General features: G+C 32.2%; 3 protein-coding genes across 7 annotated transcripts in view; 2 read left to right on the forward strand and 1 right to left on the reverse strand.

Annotated features, from left to right (window-relative positions):
* LOC126853376 (cell adhesion molecule DSCAML1-like) overlaps positions 1-25,185 on the reverse strand; it is a 57,005-nt gene that overhangs the window by 2,251 nt on the left and 29,569 nt on the right. For 4 of the 5 annotated variants that reach the window (XM_050599044.1, XM_050599043.1, XM_050599045.1 and 1 more), the window contains exons 2-4: positions 9,444-9,613; positions 5,583-5,793; positions 3,675-3,802 (exon numbers count right to left, since the gene is read on the reverse strand). In XM_050599044.1, coding sequence (XP_050455001.1) covers positions 3,675-3,802; positions 5,583-5,793; positions 9,444-9,613 — 509 coding nt within the window. Of the gene's footprint in view, positions 1-3,674; positions 3,803-5,582; positions 5,794-9,443; positions 9,614-13,905; positions 14,934-25,185 lie in introns of those variants that run through there. The other variant, XM_050599046.1, reaches the window with a different exon arrangement.
* Positions 17,531-19,277, forward strand: LOC126853383 (CDK-activating kinase assembly factor MAT1). Its single transcript, XM_050599061.1, has 3 exons — positions 17,531-17,590; positions 17,689-17,812; positions 17,897-19,277. Exons 2-3 carry the CDS (start codon positions 17,689-17,691, stop codon positions 18,724-18,726), a joined length of 954 nt encoding a protein of 317 aa, XP_050455018.1. The 5' UTR covers positions 17,531-17,590; the 3' UTR covers positions 18,727-19,277.
* Positions 21,624-25,185, forward strand: part of LOC126853373 (protein Wnt-1-like) — a 36,294-nt gene continuing 32,732 nt past the window's right edge. The window contains exon 1 of the mRNA XM_050599036.1: positions 21,624-22,513. Coding sequence (XP_050454993.1) covers positions 22,443-22,513 — 71 coding nt within the window. The 5' untranslated portion in view covers positions 21,624-22,442. The remainder of the gene's footprint in view (positions 22,514-25,185) is intronic.

The raw sequence follows: 25,185 nt of genomic DNA on the forward strand, positions 1-25,185 counted from the left end.
TAATGTTTCTCCATTAATTTTGTTTATTTTCATTTTATTTATTTTTCTCGTTACGTTTTTGGCAATCGTTATTGCAATTTAAGCAAATATATTTTATTCATCTCGTTGTCTATCATCGTGTTATCTATTTAGTAAGGCAAGAATAGATTTTTTTACTTTTTTGTGCTACAAATTTGCAACAGAATATTTAATTATTATCGCAACATTTCATATATCTATATATTTCATATTGCAATTACGTATCGTGCATTAATTTATCGAAAGCTTTCATCCATAGGTAACAGCTTGTGTTTCTTTAATATCGTAACATAACAGATCGGATTGATTTATATATTTCGGACTCGTGCGAAAAATGTGACATGCAAATATCTCTAAAATGGTCTGAGATATGAAAAATTTTACATGATTTTGCATGTGCGTGTTTCATGCAAAAATTTAAAAAAATCTGCGTGCGTTTTCTATTTCACAGACTAAAAACGACAAATATTTTATTCGCTTTTAGTCATTTGAAAACAAAATATTCTATATTCGTTTTCTTCTGTTACACAATCAGGTATGATTCATTCAGATTTTTTCAATCAAAACAAAAATTCAATTGTAAATAGGTTTTTTGCATTTAATTGAGTTTCAATAAGCTATTATTTATACAAAAAGAGACAGTATTAAATAAATCATTGAGTTTTAAATAAATTATTGAGAACATGTATAGATGTATATACACGTTTTTGTCATTTGTTTATATATTTGTTTATGTGATATTGTTACATTTATGTGTACGTTTTGTCTCTACGTTTCTTCTTTAATCAGACTGATATTTTTTCCAATAGCGCTTTTTATTTTGACCTATCTCAAAAGGAATTTACTGACATTCCATGCCACAAAGCTTTAGTGTTTATTAAGGAGTGATTGCAATCGGTTGCGGTTCTCTATTCATTTTCTGAGGAAAACCACAAGTCTGTGAACCGAAACGTCAATGAATGAATCTGTTCCTTTAAAGGGATTTACTGACATTCCATATTCCGTCATAAACATTTAATGTTTATTAAAAGATAATTGCAATAAATTGCGGTTCTTTATTCATTTTCTAAGGATGACCATAGGTTCGTGAGCCGAAATGTCAATGAATAAATTTATTTTTCCGCATGCTCGATTATGTGCCAATTATTTAAACAATATTAAAAAAATAAGAGACAATTACATTTAATTCTTATTAAACTTTGGTTTAATTAAAAATTTAATTTTAATAATATAATATAGAAAAAATTTTTTAGCTCTTTTAATGGATAATGTTAATAGAATATATTCTCTTTTCGCGTAAGTACCGATCTAGCGCGTATCAATGTCTACATGTCATTACTACAGCATGCCACCAGTAAATTCCAATGTAACAATGCCGAGCAGAGTGCTGTCAGCGGACCGCAAAATGTCAAAAATTCTGAAATTTTGGAAAATTCAAAATATCAGATTCACAACACTCCGCACAAATATCTGTACTTTCTGTATACTATATATACTATATATTTCGAGAGAATACTATATCGCAAAAATATCATTGCGAGATTCACTGTGAATATCATACCATCTCTATCTTATGACAGAAACAATCGTTAATTTCAATTAATATAAAAATACTTTTTGATATATATGTGAAAAATGTTGCAAGGATTAGTTCAATCCAACATTGTTTGTTTCCGAGTTGTATTTCCGAATTACACAGTCTGCGTTTTATTTTATTCGAGAAAGATTATTTCAGAGAGGTCATACCGGACGGAGATCATAACTTTACCAGGATTTTTAAAGTCCAATAAATTTCAATATGATTCTTTCGAGTTAAAATGTTTGTCTGAAGATATTCAGAAGTCAAAGAATAATCCGAAGTAAAGTTTCTTTTTTCTGCGCTGTATATATAGCCTCCTTGAATTAGGTCGATCTTATGTAAGCCTTTTTAATGAGGATATATAAAGCGGATTACACCATGGGATAATACTGATTGCTCAGGTCGGTAGAAGGGCTGCAAGTGGAAATTCGCTCGAATACCACTGTTGTTTGGTTTTTCGCCAGCGATAATTTTATTCGTCGCTGGTTAGGTGAATATTCGTCTTTGCGCGTGTGAGTACTTTTAATTTTTATATTTTAATTTAATTTATAATTATGATGTATGATAATGATAAATTCATGCAATTAGGCGTAATGGGAAAAGTTAACAGAGATTGATGTTTGTGCGAAATCAATTACACCAACAAGACAGTAACGTGATTGCGCGTTACCGATTATTTATGCTACATATGCTGCATATCTCAACAGGCATAATTCTCCCTACAAATGACGGGATTAACTGGGTCATAGGGATGGAAGGAATGCGTGCGACAAGATAGACGGAAAATATGGGGCTAGCAGAAATACTACGCGTCAAATTTTTCATTCCGAGTTCGAGCGAACGCGTGAGATCAAGATAGGATTGGCTAGTACAAGATGCAATAGCATCGGAACGGGATAAAAAGTAAATGATGAGACGGAGCAAGTACGCGAAAGAAAATCTCTGCGTACGTGACACGATAGCTTACAGGATCGAGCGCTACAAAATAGATAGGGGTTTGGAGAAAGAAAGTCAAATTCTTAGGAAAATAGAGTAAGAAATAACGTGACAGACGAATGAGCAAGATTTGGACCCGCAGGTAAGGATTGCGATAATCGGATTGCAAAAGTCTTCGAATGAGAGAAAGAGAAACGAGAATAAATAAAAAAAAAAGAAAATGAATTTACTCAAAGCAAAAGAAGCAAAAGAAATGGCAGGAAAAAGAGAAAAGGAGAAAAAATGATTAATTAAAATAAGTAGAAAATAGAAAATAGTAAAATTTGAATGAATCACTCTTGCATTATACATAATAATAGATGATAAATAACAATAAAAAAAGGTACATTAAAAAAATAATATATCAAAAGCAAAATAAAAGATTTGGCTCAACAAGCTATGAATTAAATTAGATTTTTCTAAATATATATTTATCACGTAACTTTATAATGTTAAATTGAGTAAGCATCGAGATAAAATGATAGTAAAACATTAAAAATGTAGAATAAAAAGAAACGAATGCGTAATATTCGGGAAGAAATGAAAGACACTGCGAAAACGACGAGAGAGTTAATGCGATGAACTGTCGGTGGAGCTCAAAAGTAGAAATATAAGACCTAAATAGAAGCCCACAAGATACAAAGACAGACACGGTCGGAGAAATAGGTGTTGTATAATGCGACCAGGGTTAGTGAAGCACACACTGGAGAAACTTTTGCGGCAAAGGAGAAAGACAAGGATAAGAGATAGATTTTGAAGTTGAGAAATGAGATGGAGTTACCGCGATGTTCGTACATTTAAAAATTGAACATGGAGAAACGCTCTCTAGACAGGTAATATTAAAATTAAAAGTTTTCTCTCCTGCAAACTCGGAATCTTAAACTTGAAAACTTGTTTAAAACGCGTCACACACCGAACGGATAGAGTGAGCGCGATTCGAATAAGAGATGATAAGAAATCGCGGTGAAATGGAAAGACGTGAATTTAAGAATTGACGTCTTTTATACGACACCTTAGAAATAATGATTGAAAATCAATTTGTCGGTGTCCTATTTCACCACTTTCAATTTAGTCAAACAAATTGCATTTAATGGCAACATACCTCATTATTGTGCGTCCATTTAATGGTAAATGGTGGTTCAGGACTATGTCGTACAACGCAGGTCAAATTCATAGTGCTATCCTTATTTATATACATTTCTGGTTCTCCAATAATCATCGTCACAGGCTCTGTGGATGAGGATAGAAATATATATATATATAACAAAAAATTATTATTTCAAAATCATTATCTGCAAGAAGAAATAATGTAATTAGATATTTCTTGCAAGAATTGTGTTAAATTGTAGAATATTATATTACATCAATAGATGCAGTTTTCCTTTTAAATTGCTGCGAAATACGGCGGAATTTGATCAGTTTTTCAAATTTTTTTTGCTTAAACCTGTTAATATCTCTCTTAATTTAGATTATCATAGAATTAAAGAATATCATCTTTATACATGCTATAAAAACATTCATATGATTGCAAGAGATATCAATTTCATGGTCTTTTTTCAATTTTAATATTAATTAATAAAAGAGATCTGCCAATTTCTCTTAGTAATTTTAATAGACATTTCAAATTTTTAATTTTTAAATTTTACAATATTGATATAGACGTTGTAATTTATTCGACGCATACATAGGTTTCATGATAGCCATGAAAAAAGTGGATATTCTGGATTCATAAAAAAATTATATTTTTCAATTACATTTATCATCCTACATGACTAATTATTTTCTTTGCAATTCAAATATGAAATTAAAAGCCATTGCTATAATAAGTTAATAAAAACAAATAAAAGTTAAATAGATATAAAAAAAATAATGAAATTGAATTTTACATATCTCCGCGTATTAATTAATTTTTCTTTTTTTTAAATTAAGCTTTTACTATTTTTTTACAACTATATTTTGCAATTTTATATTATTTCACTACAATATCTAATTTGATAAAAAATAGTATTTTTTTTTTAAATAAAAATTTATAAAGATTAAGATGAATTAATAAATTATGACTAATAGATAAATTACAGTCATGTTTAAACTATCTGTTATTTATTTGCTTATTACTCGTTGATATTATGATTAAAAACATCAATATTATATAATAACAAACAAACATATAATACCAGAGGTTTCTAATAATAAACAGTTCCTAATAATAATAATAATAATAATAATAATACGGATAGAGATTAATATTAATGTGTTACTAATAAAAAATTATACTTTCTCTTTCTCTTTCTATCTCTCTGTATAATAGTGCATAATAATTGCTATTATCAGAATGTTAAAAGAAGATTTATCGCAAAATATTTTTGATAGTCAATTTTTACATGATATTGAATATTAGATTAATTTCTATATAAATTTAAATTTTAAGGAAAATTGACGTTAAATGGTTAATAAATTAAGTTAATACTAAGTTCAAAATTATAGAAGCTGATTAAAGTTACTATCCGAACAAGCGAGCATGCATAATGGTAGAAATTTGTAATTCGCGAAGTTCCCGGAAACTGTGCAATCTGTCTGACGAGCTTCGTACGAACTTCAACAAGTTTCATAAAAATCCTACGGAAAGGAAGAAGTCGATTTCATAAACTGTATATCCTCGCGATAATTTAATTCTTCCGATTGAATTCGTCGACGCGATATGAAGCAGATCGTGAAGACAAGATAGTAATAAAATATCTAGCAGTCGCAGTGTATGTGTGTGTGTGTCCCATTGAGAAACACTTCCCGAGAATGATTAAGTCATACAATGAATCAACCGCCGTGGTGCAGCAAATTCCCTGAGTATCACGATGCACGTGCGGTGCACATTAAGCTTCCAACAAGCAAATATATATAGTGTATGAATTTCCGCGTCGCGGTGAAATCAGCACGACGGTCTCGTGCGGTGAAAAACGAGATGAAAAGAGAAACAAGGGAGGGCGAGAGAGAGAGAGAGAGAGGTAGAACTCACCGACGACAGAAAGGAGCATAGAATGACCTATGGGCGGCGTAGTGGATACTTGACACTCGTATGTGCCAGAATCTCGTCGTTGAGGGTATTTTACTTGTAGCGTCCAGTCCTCCGTGCGCGGAAAATGTAACGTGACGAATCTCTGGTCCGATGTATATGTCTCGGTGCCCACGGTGAGAAGATGGATATCCCTGTGTCTCACCCATGACACCTGGAAAAAAAAAGAACACCCCTCGCATCCTTTTCGTCAGATGTTCATGTCTTGCTTGTCTGTAATTCGCACAGCTGAACTTCCAGAATGACCCAGAATACTTCCAGAATACCCACAATTCAATCGATTAAGGGATTGCAATTCGGATCATGTAAATGGATCTGAATTTCAATACGGACATATAAAAAATGATCCTCTGACAATGAAACGAGCAAAAGATTCATTTTTCTTTATAACACATAAAGAATCAAATTCACCGAAAAATTTATACCGATTACAATGTCTCTGATTTCAACATAAATTTCATATTTTGCCGATAACATTCGATGGATCGTGCTCTTCACCGCATAGAGAGAAAGATACACATGATTGATTTACATAAACGCAGTGTGCGTTCGAACGTATTATATTAGCGAGAACGCGGTCGATATTGAAATACCGAACACGTAGAATGAAAATGCGTATTCTCCCATAAAAACGGCTTCATTGAGTTTTGCACGCGTGCCTGGCATACTAAAGTTGAGATGAAAGGGGGCAAAGGTGCAGGCACAAGAACCGTGATGCGGCTTTTGTTCCTATGACGCGCAGTTACGTTTGATCCAACGTTAATGAAAAGCGCATATTCGATTTTAGCTTAAAAAAATAACAGACGCACAAATCGTATTTTCGCTACTAACTCGCAAAAAAGAAATACGCACAAAGTTAATCATAAAAATAATTTTCGAGATTCAATAACTGTATTTTGATACTTATTAAAAAGTAACGCGTTTAAAAACATAATTAAACGTTATAATATGATTTAAATATACAATTAGTATAATAATAAGGTTTCAATTAAGAAATACAATTAGCTAGAAAAGTTAGTAAAAATTATGTATAATAATACTAAGTCATTAATTTATAATGTTTATTTATTTTTTATAAAATAACGTTTAAAACTTGTTTTAAATATTTTTCCTTAAGCTGGAAAAAGGCAATATATAAAATATATATATATATATATATATATATATATATATATATATATATATAGAGAGAGAGAGAGAGAGAGAGCTATAATTTTAAAAACGAAAAAAGGGAATGTTCAAAATCAATTTATACTTTTGGATATACTAGGTATGAAACAATTATCAATCATATCATATCATCAATCATTGCAATTTAAATTATATTGATTGTGATTAAAATAATTTATAGCGCTCTTTGTTCATTTCATTTCAGTACTCATGAAGATTTGCTCGGTACATATCGACCTATATTTTCCTACATCCTACAGGTGCACTTCCAACGTGAACTACGAAGGAATATTTGTATATATACGTGATTCCCAAGCGGGATACACTTACTAAAGTGAAAAGATCGATTTATCAACCTACGTCAAATTTCTACATTTTCGAATACTTTTGCTAGCCGTCATAACATCAGAACTCTCTTCGTGCTTCTTCTTTCCTTTTTCTCCTCGTGATTATGGCATGCAATTTACTACCATCCGTGAAAAGTCAGACAAGCAAATAATCTTAAGCTTTCAGAAATCCATTTTGAAATTGTCAATATGTACATTCAATGTATATAAGTGCACAATTCTTCGAAAGCAATGTATCGAATGTACTTTTCTGATTAATGTATAATGACATATAATAATAAGGAGCACACATTAAAATCATATGCATGAAAAGTTAGTTTTACATGATAATATTCATTCTTAACAAAATATGATTTAATTAAATTTCAATAAATAATTATCAAATATTGAAATGTATCCAATGAGAATAAAGAAGATGTTTCTTTTTTCAATAATTTCCAAATATTTTCAGACATAAAATTTTTTTTACATTGCGTTAATTCCGCGTTAATTTGAGATAATCAATTTTAGAATTAATGTACAATCTTATATATAATAAAACGACGAAAATGCATAATGTTTCATAAAAAAAAAAAGATATTTTAACTATCTACGTAGAGCTGCAGATTATACCATTGAAAATTAAAATATATTTTCCTTTCTCATAAATGATATTAAATATCAGAATTTCAGTAATGATTTTCGTTAATTTGTCATTCAAGATAATAAGTTTTCCCTAAAAATTAACGCTAGTATATATAAAGCTGGGACGTGCAAAATTTACATTGCTCTGTGTAAAACGTAATTCAACTACCTACGCATGGACGCAGCAAAGAGACAGATTGTGCCGGTGAAATATAAAAAACGGTGCTAACGAAATAGGGACGAGCAGTGCGAGCAAAAACTCAGACGCCAAAGATGCGAAAGAGTGTGCTTTTTTGCTAAAATTTCTCTCAAGCGTACTGGTGCATAAGTTGGACTTAAAAAAAACTGAAAAAGAGATATACAACACACTTTTATCCAACTCTCTTGACTATTCTCGTCTGCGATGTTCCACTTCTTCATATAAGTGTCTCATGATGAGTTAACTTTATTATATATGTGATGATACACACAAAAAACAAACACCAAGGATATAAAACAAGGATATAAAACTGCGTGTCAAGTTTGAAACTAATCGAGTTTCATAGCTAGTATAAGTTTCACGACATCGACAGTCATTTTCTTCAGCCTTTCCTCTTTATAATCTATTCATAAACTTCTATAAATAATGATATTATGATACAAATAGTACTTTCATATTTATCTCTTTCGATATCTTTTCGTTATATATTTTTTTACATTTATCCAATCTGCATAAGTTACACAACACGTATACGTAAAAAAAAAGTTCTATCTTTGTTGTTTACTAAAAGTTAAAAAAAGATAGAATGACGCTCGTGTGCACACGGGTAATGTTTCCGAACGCAACTTAAATAGATTTTTAATGTCTAAAGCTGAACTATGTGTGCTTTGAATCAATTTATTTTTGGCAAAAGTTGCTGGCTTACTTCACAAATATTACTGTTAAGAAATATTTTTAGCACCGACAGTCAATTTCGATATACCAAAGATGAAAGTGGTACTCACAAACGGCAATGCATATTATGGGACTAAAATTGAACATTTCTTCGATATTGCAAGGATTTGAGTGTGCTGAAGAAATATCTCGTAAAACTTCATCACGCTCTCTCTCTCTTACACAAATTCTTAAAAAAGTTAAAATAAACTTTAGAAAACGAAAAGAGAGAAAACTTTCTTTATCGATACTTATGTGCGCGTAAAACTTATAATATTACTAAAATCGCATAATATAAATCTTTATTAGTTTTAGTATAACGCGTGCGAGAGATATAATATTATTAGAATATAAAACTACATTGAGAGAGAGAGAAATATACGAAACGGGATATAAATGAATACATTAAAATGATATTTGAATGAATCGTTATTATAATATTATCGGATATAGTTATGTTACTGTTCTCATCTCTATTCTTCTAATCTTTTTCCTGATTTTATCCTAAAAAGGATAATAGTGATAATAGTATTAATGTAGAGATAAACGAGCTGTATTCAAATTTAAATAAATTTTCTCTCAATTATCACAGTGCACAACGTACTTCATATTGAGATAGAAACATGACATATATATAACATTACATATATATAAATGTACACATTATTGGATTATTTTCTCTCTCTCTCTCTCTTTCTTTTACAGAAATAGAAATTATTTTTTATAAAATAAAGAAGACATTTTACGTACCGTTCGGTCACCTAAATTTCGTACTCGACAGTTCAGCGTTGCCGTTTGGCCGACGAGGGCTGTCACGTTGCGAGAGACAGAGACATCAAAATATGGCCCTCGATCGAGCGGCTCCGATGCGCGATCCTCGTGTATCCTATGATCGGCCGTGCAACGGGTAGGTCCTTGCACTTTAAGCAAACACAATACTATATCTTAGCGAGGCTAAATGCATCTTTTAAGAGCAAAATGTAATTTATACCGTTCAAAGAAATATATTATTGTCATTCTATTCTTCCTCGAATGCATTGAAAGTTACTTTCCAGTTAATTAAACGAATTACTTTCAAATCGAAGTATTGGATTTTTATATCTTCTTAATACGGTCAAAGGAAAAATAATCATCTAAATAAATTTTTAAAAGAAATATCAATTTTTAAGAATTCTTTATATTTTTTTGAATATTTTTTAACTCTTGTGTTGCTTGGGACTTTATATGTAGTAGTGTAGTAAACAAAAACGATTTATTAATGCGGTACATAATATATCCCATGCGGTAATTTACGTCATAAAAAGCCGTATTATTCTCGGGTTAACGATGTCCTTTAATTCTTATTGCTCACTCCCTGTTGCACAATAACATAAAATTAAACGTTTTGTGCCCATACATGAACAAATTATTCGTATATTTTATGCAACAGTTTCGCGCATACACGTAATTGAATAATCTTTCATAAATATTTTATTAGTTACGACGAACTTAAATCGCCGCAGAATGTAATTAACCTTTAAGATTCCTCAATTACTTAGGAAGTGTTTTAAGATAAGACAAGACCATAAAATAAAATCTACATTTTTTTATCGATAATCGTCTCTGCAATTTTTTAGCACCATTATCAGAATATAACTTTTTGTAAAAACGCTTCTTTTCTTATAACTAAGGGAAGGCTATTAGAATCTGCAAAATGATGGCAGTTAAAAAATGAAGATATTTTGCTTGAAAAAAGGAACGTCTTGCTTGCTAAAAAAAAAAAGAACAACTATTGGAGATGGAAAACGTGCAAAAATATCTACTTCTGACGAGCAATATTATTGGAAAATGATGCAATTGAATCAGACACTCATTTTTATTTTTGCTTGATTTTATAGAGTCTTCCCTAACATTGACAGATATAAATAGAAATGCACAGAATTATTTCTTGTAAAATTTGGAATCAATTTTTCCTTTCTAAAAATCTCAAAATATCATATTTCTTTGCTATAAAGTATTATTATTCAAAGTATTAATATTTAATATTTTTTATAAGAACACCTGAAATTAAAATTCTTTTTAAATTAAAATTTACTTGCGTTGAATGAATGATAAATAATATTTTATTACTCATTTACGTGTTTAAAGCTTAGTTTGTACCAAATCATTTATTATACAACTCAGGAATTCTTTATTTCTTTATGATATCTTATAATCATGTTGCTTTTATCTCTCATTTTTCCTTCTGATTTATTTTGCATTTGAACTTCTAGTAGCTTTAGTCTTTTATCAAATAAGATATTTCCTCTACCACATGTTTTATATTTAAAAGTTTCTTTTACTTTTCTCTCTTTAAAAGTTTCTTTTTAAATTTCTCTCTTTTACACTTTTAAAAAATTTAAAAGTTTATAAAAGCAATGTGTATTTTAAATATTAATAAACGCATATTTATGTGTTTTATGCTTCTGGAAGAGCTCTCGCGCTTCGCACGGAATATCGAATGTTTAACATTTGACTGTAAACACGATTGTGTATTCCGATTCAATATACCAAGTAGCATAACATGCTTATATCTGTAAATAGCTGTGAAATAGCAAAATCATAAATTGGCAGCGTGTGAACTCTCCATTATTCGTTTATCAACTTCTCTAACATTGTGAATCGTCCATCGTTCACAGGAAAGTTTGTAACTTTAGTTGAGCGTATATATATTCCGTATATATATGTAGACATTTCTATATAAGTGCCGACTTGACGTTGAGTATACCCTTCATAACATTAATAGCGAAAATGTGTAATAACGTGAAAGAGCTTCTTATACGTAACAAACGAGATGCATGGGATGCAGAATATATGCACGCCCTTTTTTTCCGAAAGGAAAATTCTGTTCGCGATATCGGCCATAGAGCTTTCCCAATCCGATAAAAACGTCGTCAGAGAAGCGTGCGTTAAAAATGAATGCGACTCCAAAAGGGTAACCTTAAAGGGATGCAGGTAGTTGTGCGAGTAAATATTTACCTCACCGCGCTTCCGTGGGATTTGCGCTGTCCCGCATAACCCACGTTAAAATACATATCAGTATTTCCATCCTTTTCCTGCTATGTTTTCTTCGTGCTTTACAGTTACTCTCACAGTCAGTATATGCACAGTGGATTTAATTTTCTTCGCGCGTTTCTTATTCACATATAAATTTGATTCATTTTGCAATTAAGTAGAGATGCAGTCAGTTTTGTAGTCTTAAACTTGATCTTAATTTAATTTTATGCTAAGACTAAAACTATTAATGTTAAACTTGTTGTAAGAGCGCGCGCATCATCTCAAGGAACATTAGCTTTAATCCTGAAAATAATTTGGAAACAAAATAAATCCATCTTTCAATTTTATCTTCACTTTGAAACAATGACACGATTCTGAGCATATGAAAAATATCAATTTAGCTAGAAGATGCGTATTCATCAAATTAGCCTTTGCAAGTCGATGAAATTTGTATTCAAAGTGTAAAAATTCAATATAAAGTTTTACGCTTACTGTTGAACAGCAAGGTCAAGTTAAGGCAAAAATCATTGAAGTCGTTGAAGTGAAAATAATTGAAATTATATGGCGTTTAAAACAATATAATTTTAGCAATATAATCTTTCTGTTCTTGCAAGAAGTATAAATTAAATAAGAATATTCAGATATAAAAAAAATATGTATATAAGTAACAATTTTTAATTAAAATGTGATTATTTCATCAAATATGTATGAAATGCAGAATAATATATTACGAAAGAGCTGTATATTGTTCTGCATTTGTGTACATACGCGTACTATTTGAAAGAGAGACAAATAAAGAGAGAGAGAGAAAGAGATGATTACATAATAATTAAAACTTGTTATTTATACATAATTTTTTTTGTATCTGAATATCTTTATCTAATTTATTTCTTGCAACACAGAAAGATGATATTACTATTAAAATTATATTATAACATTTATATCTTCCTATTTCCCTCTCTCTTTCTCTTTGGCAAAGAGGAAGGTATAAATATTAATTACCTGTCATAGTATTTTACATACAATTATTTATTATATGTAAAAATAAATACAAATGCATTAAAGAATATTCTTGTATTGAAAAAGTAAGTTAAAGTTTATGTGCTTACATTTTAAACTGTTTTTTTTTTTTTTCATGCTTTGTGCTATTATGCGCAATATTAGACCCTGTCTCTTTACATTATAGATATACATGGAGTTTCGGGTTAATTGCTGTATAAACTCGTATTTCGAACAAAGCTAATGTTAAGACTAAGTTATTACAAAGTTAAGGCTAAGTTCGGAAGCTAACTAAATCCACTATAATATAATGTCAGTACATTCCCCCACTCCGTCAGATATAGAATATTAATCCGCGTGATTTCTCGAAAAGGGCAAATATTCAATGCGTATCGCGACATAAAAATGCAGTTTACGCGCCGCTCTATCTTGAACGTGCTTCGCGTAAAGTCATTAACCTGCTTTGAAAAGAAAAGCAGTTTACGTTTGTACATTCGTTTGTTGGAATCGTAAAACTAATTTTACCATCGGTATTCCGTATTTTAATCGAATCAGAAACTTTTCTCGAAACAAGTACGACGATGCAACAATCAAGAACTGTTTACCACTTATTAAGGTGAATGAATATCAATATTTATTTCTACGATTGTATGCAAAATAATACACATATTTTTTAAAAGTACGTAGATATTTATGTTATATTATAAACTTTTTCTTATCACGTCATTGTAAATAATTATTTAAATGAGTTACTAATCGTTTTCCAATAATTTTGTCAGATTTGATATTTTTCTTCTGATTTTTCGTATAAATAAAATTGATGGTACCCGAATTTTAAATTTATAATTCTTTGATGTTCACTCTCTGTAATATTATTCTATGAAACCACATGTGAAAAAAAAATGTAAAACTAATCTACATAAAACCCGAGAGAATTTTTAGACCAAAATATATATGCGAATATTGTATCAATATAATTGATTGATATTTGAAGCGTAACTGTGGGATAAAATTTTTATCTGATAATCAAATATAAAATTGAAACATCTAACATTTACGAGTACGTTTATCCTGTAGTTTGAAAAGCAGCTTGATATTTATGATCTAACATATTTTTCTAACACCGTTTCTTTTGCTACAATTGTGCGTTAGGGACAGATTTGGCGCCTGTTTGTTAGTGTGGAACTATTTGACTCACCCGAAACCAGCAGACCGAGGGTTAAGATTAGGCACCTCATTTTTTATCTCTCATAGTCATTTCGTGCTGATCGATTTCTTCTTCGTGTGCTGTTGCGCTCGATCCTCGAGCGAAGGATGAATGATTTCTGCAGGCCGTAAGAAAAAATTGCCCGCGCGCGTAATTCCGCGTACTTTCGCACAACGAAATTGCCGGAAAACGAAATCAAGACGAGCTTATCGAATAAATCGACGGTTTCCGGTCTTTCTTGCCTCTACGCTCCATGGCACCGTTATGTCTCTACTTTGTAAATGCGAATTTATAGCAAGACGATTGCTCATCGCGACGGCCGTGCTGCCGGTCGTTGTTCTCTCCTCTTTCTATATCGCGCTCAACCCGCATAGTCCGCTCTCAAGCCCGCTTAATTTGCTAACAGCCTCGCGATCTAGATTCGTGTAATTGAAAAGCACCGGCGGGGCGTGATATACGTGCATCCTTCCGGATCTTTGTCTCTCCCTCGTCCCTTTGCGACCCTCGTCTTACCGCATTCTCGATGAAATCGGCCGTTTGATCGTCGCGCTCGTCGCGTCAATCAAAATACGAAATCAACATATCTTCGAATCTCTCTCTCTCTCTCTCTCTCTCGCGATAAATACAAAACTCGAATCTTAAAATTCACTGTCTCTTACACGTTCTATTTAATTCTCCTGCAACTTTACGATGGAAGAACATCGAGACTCGACATTAGGATGATGAGAGTCAATCAATCCCGCTGAAAAAATACGAACGTGTCGTAAATGAACCACGCATCCTTTTTTTTCCCCATCGTGACGACAGGCGTGTCTCCGGCGCGTCGCGACGCCGATCGTGCGAACGCCGGTCTCGACACGCGGCCGATTCTCGCGATAAGGGAATGATCTCGGACAACTATTGACAGATACGCTGACGGTCCCGATCAGCACACGAAGGTCACTCGTTGCACGGATATCCGAGCGAAACTGAACAGAACTAAGAAGAGTGCATGCAACGCGGCTTTGCGCGGCCCTGCGCTGCCCGGGAGAGACGCCCTGCCATCTATCCTCGCACACGCCCCGCTCTCTCGTCCCCTCACGAGGGTGCAATGTGCGAGGAGATGAGGGTGATATTCCTAGCGCAAGCGTGTATTCCTCTCCGTTTTATCGTCGTCGTTGCGCACGCTCCCTCTTCCGCTCCCTCCTTTTCACTCAATCTCTCTCTCTTTCTCTCGCTCGCTCTTTCCCTCCGCGCACAGCATCCCTATAGCCAGGAATCCGGGAATCGAATACCGTCCCGAGATACCACGGCGTCGATTAAACTTGGCAGTGGATTCTATATAAGATTCATCTCTGTTTTTTCCCGCCCATACTACTTCTTGCCGGATTGAAGATGTTGTTTTTTCGTCGTAATTGAAATTTTTTAACAGTTATAAAAATTGCATGTATTTGCGTACATTTCGCTATTTGTTATCAAAAATGTCTTTTATTACGTAAATAGCGGAAAAGTAAACGACTGAACAAGCGAAAACTTGGACAATATAAATATTATGCGCTGCACCGATAAAATTTTTTACAGCTTTTTATATTTATCGTCACAGGAGTGTTTTTATACTTTTAGAAAATATAGTGTTTTGTGTCTGTATGTGTGTGAAAATTTTTATCGTACTTTTAAATTCTAATACAATGCTTTTTTCTCTATTTTCCTTTTTATATTTTTATTGTGTAAATTACTTTTAAATTTGTTTTATTATAACTGCGGTAACTCGTAAAAATTTTTGCTCTCTAATATAGAGAGCAAAAAAGTTAAACGTCTGTTGTAATTTATTAAAAATCTGTAAATATTTCTTCAATATTAAAAAGACAATAATAATTATTACCATATGTCTACAGTTAATATACTATCATATAATCATATTTATATTTTTTCCATTTTATATGAAATGTTACAAGTATGTCGATAATTTGCTATTTACGTGATATCGACACATCAAAATAAAAAAATAAAAAAATAAAAATATCTGATATTCACATTTCCTTACAGCTTCCTTAAAGCACAAATAAATAAAAACGAATGATTGAAGGTACTTAAAGGCTTTGCAACGTCAAACGAGTTCCGATGCATTACCTGGTCACATTTGTTGTTTTTGCTTTTTTCTTTCTTCGATTGCCTCATACTTTTGCTATAAATTCTCGTGCTTGCTTGAAACTCATTTCTTTTACGCCAATCGCATCGCAATAATGTTCCGCCTTGATCAATATGTAATTGACCTTCTGCTTAATCTTTTTCTCGTCGACAACTGATTACATTTATATTACATTAATGATTTTCCCGATTTCTACAGAAATATTAATAATTTGTAAAACTTGCAAATTAACAATAATAAATAAATAATAAATAATAATATATCAAATTAATAAATTTAAAAAATTTATCACGGTTATACATTTTTAACACAAGTTCAATAAAAAAGTTAATAAACAGTGAAAAAATTGATAAATTTAATTGCACTAGAAGTTTATGGAATTGTAAAAAAAGCGTAATTACGATCCTGTTGAATTCGCTTCATAAAACTGTGATTGATTGATTAATAATACATTTAGTGCTACCTCATCATATGCATTTTTCATAACAGCATAAAGCAACGGTATTTAAGAATTGGAGAGCGGAATGTAAAACAGAGAACAAAAGAATTGATTAGTTGCAGCTCCATAATTTTTATTCTAAAATAAACGTATAATTTTTTTTTATATTAAAAAAGTGAAATGCGCGCAATAAATTCATTTAAAAAATATGCCTATTATTTTAATTTCTTTGTTTATCTACTTACATATTTTATTGATACATTATTCTACTGATAAAATCCTATCAAAATCGATTTTAAAAATAAGCTCTTTTTACAAATTTCAAGTTTTTACATAACGAAAATTTTTCTAATAGATTGTAGATTTATACAGAGGCTGGACATTTCCAGATTGAATATAACACACAAATAGAGAATAACAAATTAACTATATTAAGTTTTGTTTCGATTAACGATAAACTATCGGTGAAAGTTACATATATATTACACAAATTATATATATATTTCCAACAAAAAAATATACAAAAAACTAAGATTGTTATCGTCATTATTAGCGTCAAATTTTTTCTTTAATATATAAATTTTATTTATAACGAGTTTGATTAGATAAAATCGATAACATGTATTTTTTGCTGACAAATAATTATATATACACGTATATATTGTTCATTGAATTTACGCATTTATTTATTAAGTTAATATCTACGTCTTACCTACCATTGTTGAAAAGCAAGGAATGCGTAAGCAAACAAAAGCAAACAAACACAGAAGAAAATACAATTTAAGAATGAAATTGAATCTCTATTCTCTTGTCTCGCTTGTTCAAACTGAAGGCATATCACTCGAATAATGTCATCGATACATTATCGATAGGTGATTCGATAGTATTCGAGATTGACTATTCACTGAAGCCAATTCACTATTGATCAGGTCAATAAGCAGCTGGATCTCATAGGTTATGTATAACTAGGATTATGTGTAATTCTCTCTCTGTATGTAACGCCTAATTATGATGTTAGAACACAATATTAGTTAGTTTGTGAAGTGACAGATTCAATTAGTTACCTTATCTTATATCTTCGAATAGAGATAACATCAATCATCATCAACGTAAGTTAAGATCAAATGAGATATATTTTGAATCAGAGAAAAATTGAAAAAAAATATTTTGCTAAACGATTTTATTTGATTTTTTCGTTTTTTCGAAGATGGATGATCAAGCATGTCCAAGATGCAAAACCACGAAATATCGAAATCCATCATTGAAAATGATGGTGAATGTTTGTGGTCATTCATTATGTGAAAGCTGCGTGGATTTACTCTTTTTAAAAGGTTTTGATCTACTATTCTTATAATTTTTGTTATTCCAATGTAAATATTGTATCATATTTCAATAATATTTATTAAATTATTTAGGTTCCGGAGCTTGTCCAGAATGCAAAATTCCACTGAGAAGAACAAATTTCCGAGTTCAAATGTTTGAAGATACAATGGTCGAAAAGGAAGTGAATATAAGGAAGCGTATCCTGCGAGATTTTAATAAAAAAGAAGAAGATTTTTCTACGTTAAGGGAGTATAATGATTACTTGGAGGAAATTGAAACTATAATATATAATTTGGCAAACAATATTGATGTAGTTGAAACAAATAAAAAGATAGAGCAATATAAAAAAGATAACAAAGAGCAAATAGCAAGAAGTAAGTCCAAACTTAACAGAAGCGAATATGAATTAGAGGAGATGATAGAGTTAGAAAAGCAAAAAGAGGAGGAAAGGAAGAAAGAACTTGTGAAAGAAGAAATAGAAATAAAAAAGAAGAAAATTCGCGATAAACAAGCTCTGATAGACGAATTAACATTATCTGATGCAGATGCAAACAATATCATTGAAACTTTCCTTGCAGTACAAAAAAAGAAGGAGATAAAACCTTCTGTTAAAGCTACTCAGTTTAGTACAGGAATTAAATTTAGTAACCAAGGAAATCAAAACTATTTATCAGTGCCAAAAATAGAAGAGGGTCCTCTCTATTCTTATACACCTATTCGACAACAAATAGAAGGCCCATCACCACCGGGCTGGCGAGAAATCCAAGCTCGTGGATATGTTTCACATGTACGTAGTGAATGTGAGGTTGACAGAGCAGGTGGGTTTAAGGCACATGTTGCATGCCTACGAGCAATGCAGGAAGCAATGGCTGGCTTGTACCATAATCCTTCGCAAAGACAGGCAGAGTTTGCGACTGTATGACTACATAAATTATTTTCAAACAACGAATATGATAATGTCTCTGATTGTTTTTATTCTTTGATAAATACTAATTTATTAAGTCATTAATTTAAGAATTGTTTTTGTTTATGGCGTGTAATATCAATTCAAAATTTGATGCGACTGTGCCTTGAACATAATTTATTGTTTATATTTATATATGAAACATTATATTAAATTATCAAAGCATTTTTTATAATCAGAGATAATTTTTCCGTTTAAATGTATAATGTGTTCTAAAATAATATTAATTTTACTAGAAAATAAAGATATAAATCATATGATACAAAATATATATCATTAAGTTTAGAATATACATTTCTTTGTACAGCCAAAAGGATAGCAGAGATATTTCTTGATGAAAATGTATTATATTATTGTTTATTAGTAATAATAACGCAAAAATAACAATAATAATCTCAAAACAATAGATAAAAATGTATTTATGAATAAACAAAAAAGGAAAAGAGATAGTCTGCATATATATGTATATAAATATATGTATATTATTACGAAAAATATAATTCTACAAAAAAAATAAAATTAATTTGGTATTTTGATATTCTTAGAAAATCTAAATATTTTATATTTCTTTTATATATATTATAGATGTGTCATTAAATTTTTAAGATAATTTATTTATCGTTATTACGATTATTTATACATATTTATATAAATATAAAACTAATTTTTTTATTGAATATAAATATATATATTATATATTTTCTGGACATTTTACCAACTGTTGCTTATAGAAATTCTTCCATTAGACTCGCAGATGGCAGCGTTGCCTTATTTGTAATAATTACGTGTATCAAATATAGTTTTTCCTTTTAATAATCAATTTATCGAAAAAATTTGGCATAGTCAATAAATACTCTCTCCACTAGAAAAGCGCTACAGAAATATATAATTACCAATACAACTTATAATATAACAATATAATCGATAATCGTAATACATCCACAAGTATGCATTTTTTACACATAAATGGAATTATTTAAATATTTACGATCATAGATATCAGTATAGGTATTTTCATGTTCTAGAGATCGAAAACAAATTTTAAATTGCATAGAAGTTCACGAAATGTAATCTATTTTATATATCTGTTCTATTTCTTAAAATATGTATTTATATTTATTTAATTTTTTTTAATTTGTGTTCACTTTTTTGTAAAAAAGTTATGTATGCGCGAATTAATTTTATCTATGAACTAACTGAAGAATCGTTTAAAAAATTGTTCACATTTATTATTTTATTAGACAGTATTAGCAGTTAAGATATAAGACATTTTCATTTTTTTTCTCTGTTATGTGTGTAAAAGATAAATTCTTAATGTTTTTAATAACTGTTGAGAATTTGAGTTTAAAATATTAGGAAATGTAATTATTATTGAACTAAAAGTAGTTTTTTTACCGCATTTCAAAGATATAGTAGATATAATATTTACAATTATAAAAATAATAATAATAAATGCACTTTATCAACTATGACGGTTATTTGACAGAAAGCATGCACATATATGTATCAAATTATAAAATATTTGATTAAAATGAAATTGATTTAAAAACGTTTTTGAAAAATGTGATAAAATTGCAATTCGGCTTGTGTTTGATGTAATTTTTAAACTATACAGAAACGAAAAATTACATTTAGATAAAAAAGCGAAATGCATATATTGAAAGAAAAACTAACTTTCGATAGACACATATATCAGTATCGATTAAACAAACCTCTTTGTGACTGACAGAACAAAGTACCGAAATGATTGCTCTCTTTCAAAGGAAACAAAATATCTCCTACTTTCATTATCGTAATGGCTGAGGAATAATTTAAACACAGTATTAGAATTTTTTAGCGTATTTTTCGGATCCTCGAATGCACGCAACATATATTTTCGAGAAATATATCATTTTGGATAAATAATTATAATCTTTTAAAGAAATATATATATATATATATATATATATATATATATATATATATATATATAATATGAAAAGTTATATTTTTCTAATTTTTGTGTATTCATAAGTACATGTGTATTCTGCTCTCTGTATTATTTTATTTAACTTATATTTTATATATAAAAATATTTTTCAAACTCAAAGAGAATAATATGTGGACTATAGAGGGTTAAATATTTTGACATAAATAAAAACGTAATTGCGCCAGCAATAATTTTTTGCCAAGAAATTATTTTTTCACAAATAAATAAAAAGATAATAATCCGCTCGTTAAAATTTTCTTTATAAATAATTATGAAAGGGAACATACATTCCTTTAAAGAAGATGAATTATCCAACTTTTCGAATCGAGGAATTAATATTAATCGCTTAATTTATAAATCTTTATTTATGATCATCACGCAAGAATAATAATTTCAAAAATGTTGGTTATTTTTAATTTTTTGGTTCTAAATAAGAAAATTCACAACTATCTAGAATCTAGAACAATAACACTTACAAGATCGATAGTTTTCGTTATATATCGATATTTAAAAAAATATACGAATATGTTTTTTTTTTCTCTCTCAATGTCCTCTACTTGAAAATCATCTCGATCCAGTGACAAAGGGTACGTCACATCGCGGCACGATGGAAAACCGCGGCCCCTTACTTTGCGTAAGTCGGACTCGGAGAGAGACAAGAGACAAGCATGAGTCGAGGGAACGAATCGCGAGCGAGCGAACGTACGCGTTCGGGACCGGCGACGGGATGCTGCGCCGAGATGCTTAATTAGCGCGAGTGGAGCCTCGGAGGCTCTTCGGCAACGCGACCAATCGTCGAGCCGGGAACGAGCGACGACTCCGCCCATTGCAAGAGCCCCGTTGCCCTTTTCCTCGTGACTACCGACCACACAGTCCGTACGCGAACGTTCACGGAGCGTCATCTCGTCCGTCGTCTCTCGGCTCCGTGCGATCACCGATCGCGACCATCTTCCCATCTCGCGACTTTTCTACGACGCAAAAGTTTCGGCCGGGTTTAAATTTCCGGATATATCTCTCGTATATCTCGTTCACGCTCGAGATCGGCGACATTCGCGAATCGACAGACGATAAAAAAAAAAAAATCAAGACAACCGTGAGAACTCGAGCGGTGAGCGGGATCGACGGAGCGCGCGATTTACCGTTGACAGGACTGTCCGCGTGTCGACTGACTTACGGACTCGGGACGCTTCGCATCGCGTCGTTACTGGAAACATGTAAGACGAGACGAAAGAGAAACGGGGTCGGGAGAACGTCTTTCGGGCAAGCGGCGGCATCGCGAGACGAGGAACGCGAGAAAGGGAGAACGCGGGTACCCCGCGACGTTGCCGCGGCGGGTGTCGGTCCGCTCCGGGCGCGCGCGTATCAGAGATCGCTCGATCCCGGGTGCGTACTCTCTCGTCGTCGATCTGTCGTTTGTTCGCCACCCGACGGCCGAATCTTCGGTTCACGGACACTCACGTCGCGATACCTGTTCGATATCGGTTCACGTTCGCGAGAGAAACGAGATGCGAGACACGGGCCATCGTCGGTGGCGTGTGTAAGAATGCGAGGCTGAGAAAGGACCGGCCACGAGAGAACGCGCCACGTAGTCTCCTCTCCTTTCGCGCTTCCACGGGAAGATCTCGATCTCGGGATTTCGGATTTCGGCGGCAGTCGGTTAATAGAGAGTCCACGGGATTTGTGCCGCACGCAACGCACGCTCGTCATGTCAACGAGCTACCTGCTCGTGTCTTTGCTGATCGTCGCGTGGCAAAGCGGCGCGCAAGCCAACTGGTGGTGAGTCAGTGTTACATTATATTGTTTGTAATCAAACGATATTCAACGAGATTCTCGTAGAAGACGTTAAAATGCATTAACGTAAATCCCACGTTCAAATGTGACGGCTGTGTTTCTGAGTTTTTGATACATATATAATTTTATACAAAGAGATCGCGGAGCTTCATCTTGAGAACGCGGTCATATCGATATTAAATATATAAATTTAAAAGGAATTATAAAATATAAAAATTGTCTTAATTATTCTGATGTTCTTTAGATGTTGTTTTAGATTTTTTTATCACTCGGCGAGATATTTTGAATTATATTATAGATGATATGTAACTTTGATTCTATTAGAATTTAACTATGTTTTGCTAACGCCCACTTTCTATTAAACGTATGTATGTACATAGATTCCTACATATTCTTACATCTTCAATCCTTTCACTGCCGAAGCGTCTATCGAGGCCTTTGGTTTCTTGGAAAAAGTCGAGGGCACCGATAAAACGTTTTACTCGCGTATACCGTCTGTATGTCTCTTTGCAATCTTAAAATAATAATATTCACAGACACATTTGTTATTCTAAAAATGCATTAAAATAATATAAAAATGCAATTTGAAACTATGATTCGACAGTGCAAGAGTTAATAAAATGTGCGTGCAAAAAAATAATTAGAAAACTATCAAATATAATCGTAAAATTACAACAATTCTAAACATAATTGAATATTCTTCTTATAATCATCTTTAATCGATCTGAAATCTTAATTGATGCTCTTTAAAACCGCTTCTCGTGATACCAATAATCTACACATATAATTGGAAAAAAATCTTGCAATTAATAACGCAACATTTTTTTCACGAGCTTTAAAAGAGCTTTATCTCTCGTTGCTTTCTCGAAATTAAAAAAGAATAAAAGAAGAAGTTTAGCCAAAGAATTATATTATCATTAGCGTGCGCATTCAGAGAATATATTCTCCTACAAGTATCATCTCTATCCACGGTAATTTCCTCCGGGAGACCGGTATATAAACTTGTCTAATTTCTCTGTCTCTCCCGCTCACACACACACACACATTATCCGAGCACTTTGCCGTTCGCAAGAACTGGCCAAATAAATGCGCGCTCCCCGCCACAGACAAATATCCTTCGCGAATTCTCGACAGTCGATTATTTTTATTGACACGACGGTCGCTTTGCAGCGCTCGCATATAACGGGGTTCGCGTTGTAATACATTGGCCGCGAATGCATCTCACGCGAGGAAAGAATTCTTCCACGGGGAATACGATGCTGGCTTTCTTCCTGATTATTTGAGCGAAAGTATCCCTCGAGATACCGGCGCGAATCCAGAATGGAACATAAGTAACGAGTTATTACGCGAGTTATGTTAAACGCAACTTAAATAGCGAGTTCAAGGACACGTATCAGAAACTGTAATCGTCTCGAAACTGTAATCTCGGAACATTTACTATTACTTCAATCGGCATTCTTTCAGGAAAAAAATGAAATGGCGGTTTATTCTGTTTCGTAAAGGAAAAATTTAGATAAAAAGAATGTATATAATTAATTGATTCCTGGTATTAATGCTCATTTAATATTAAATTAGAACAGATTGCGTAATCGTTCATAATTTTTGTAATAGTTACATTTCTGTATAGACGCATCTCTTTGATTTCAATTTCACGTCTTAATTTCAACATTTGCCGGGCTGTCAAAATAATATTGCTTATTATTGCGATCGAGAAATCGTTCTCTAATAATAAAGAGAAGTCAGACAGTCACGTTTTAATCAAACGCATTAACTATACGATGACACGGCCGAGATGAGTTTGTGCGAAAAACGGATACGGTTTCGGCGTAAATTTGAAGAATGTTCATCGACGCGCCGGCCGGTCGTGTCGATAGTCACGAATCCATAATAGGCGAATAATCCTCTTCGATCGGGTGAGCCGCCGCGAGCGAGATCGGAGAAGCCCCGTCGTACGTAATGGCTACGTGAGCGTATACCGCCATGGTACAGGTAGCGACAACGTGCCCCCGACAATCTTAAATGAGAGGAAGGATCTCTCTTTTATGGTCGAGCGTGATTTTCTCCATTCAGATATTTCATTTCCGACAAACTGATTCTTCCCCTCCCCTCGCTCCGGGCGATTAATCGCCCGCGATCGGCGCGCGTAGCGAATCTTCCGATTAGGGTCGCCGATGTTAGAAAGCATTCGACTTTTTATTTCTCTTTCAACATTGTGTGTGAAGAATGATATATTTACACACACACACACACACACACATACACAGATCAGATTTAAGGAGAATAAACGAATATATACGGTAATACATTGCTTAATCTGGCTTAATCATTTCTGTGTGTCTTCTTATTTTATTTTTATATCTATATATTTTATATCCTATTACGCTCTTTTATATTTTATTCTATTATTACTTCTTTTAAATAAAAAAAACATTCTCTTGGCATGATTGCCTGATTAGTCAGCTATCTCTCTCTCTCTCTCTCTCTCGATGAGCGTATTATATCGATCTTATCCATCCAAAGAATACCAGTAACATCTTATCTATCGACGATCATTAAAGAGTAGCCTATCGACTAAATTGAAGAATATCTCTGGAGAGCCGGTTAATCCTTATCCGATCGTGAAAGCTAATGACGCGGGATGTACATTGACGAGTTTA

The sequence above is a fragment of the Cataglyphis hispanica genome, chromosome 12 (assembly GCF_021464435.1).
Source record: "Cataglyphis hispanica isolate Lineage 1 chromosome 12, ULB_Chis1_1.0, whole genome shotgun sequence".
In the NCBI taxonomy this organism is placed as follows: Eukaryota; Metazoa; Arthropoda; class Insecta; order Hymenoptera; family Formicidae; genus Cataglyphis; species Cataglyphis hispanica.

Coding starts and splice junctions, on each gene's coding strand:
- LOC126853383 (XM_050599061.1), top strand. CDS start 17,689: ATGGATGATCAAGCATGTCCAAGATGCAAAACCACGAAATATCGAAAT. Junction 17,813..17,896: donor GGATTTACTCTTTTTAAAAG/GTTTTGATCTAC, acceptor TAAATTATTTAG/GTTCCGGAGCTTGTCCAGAA.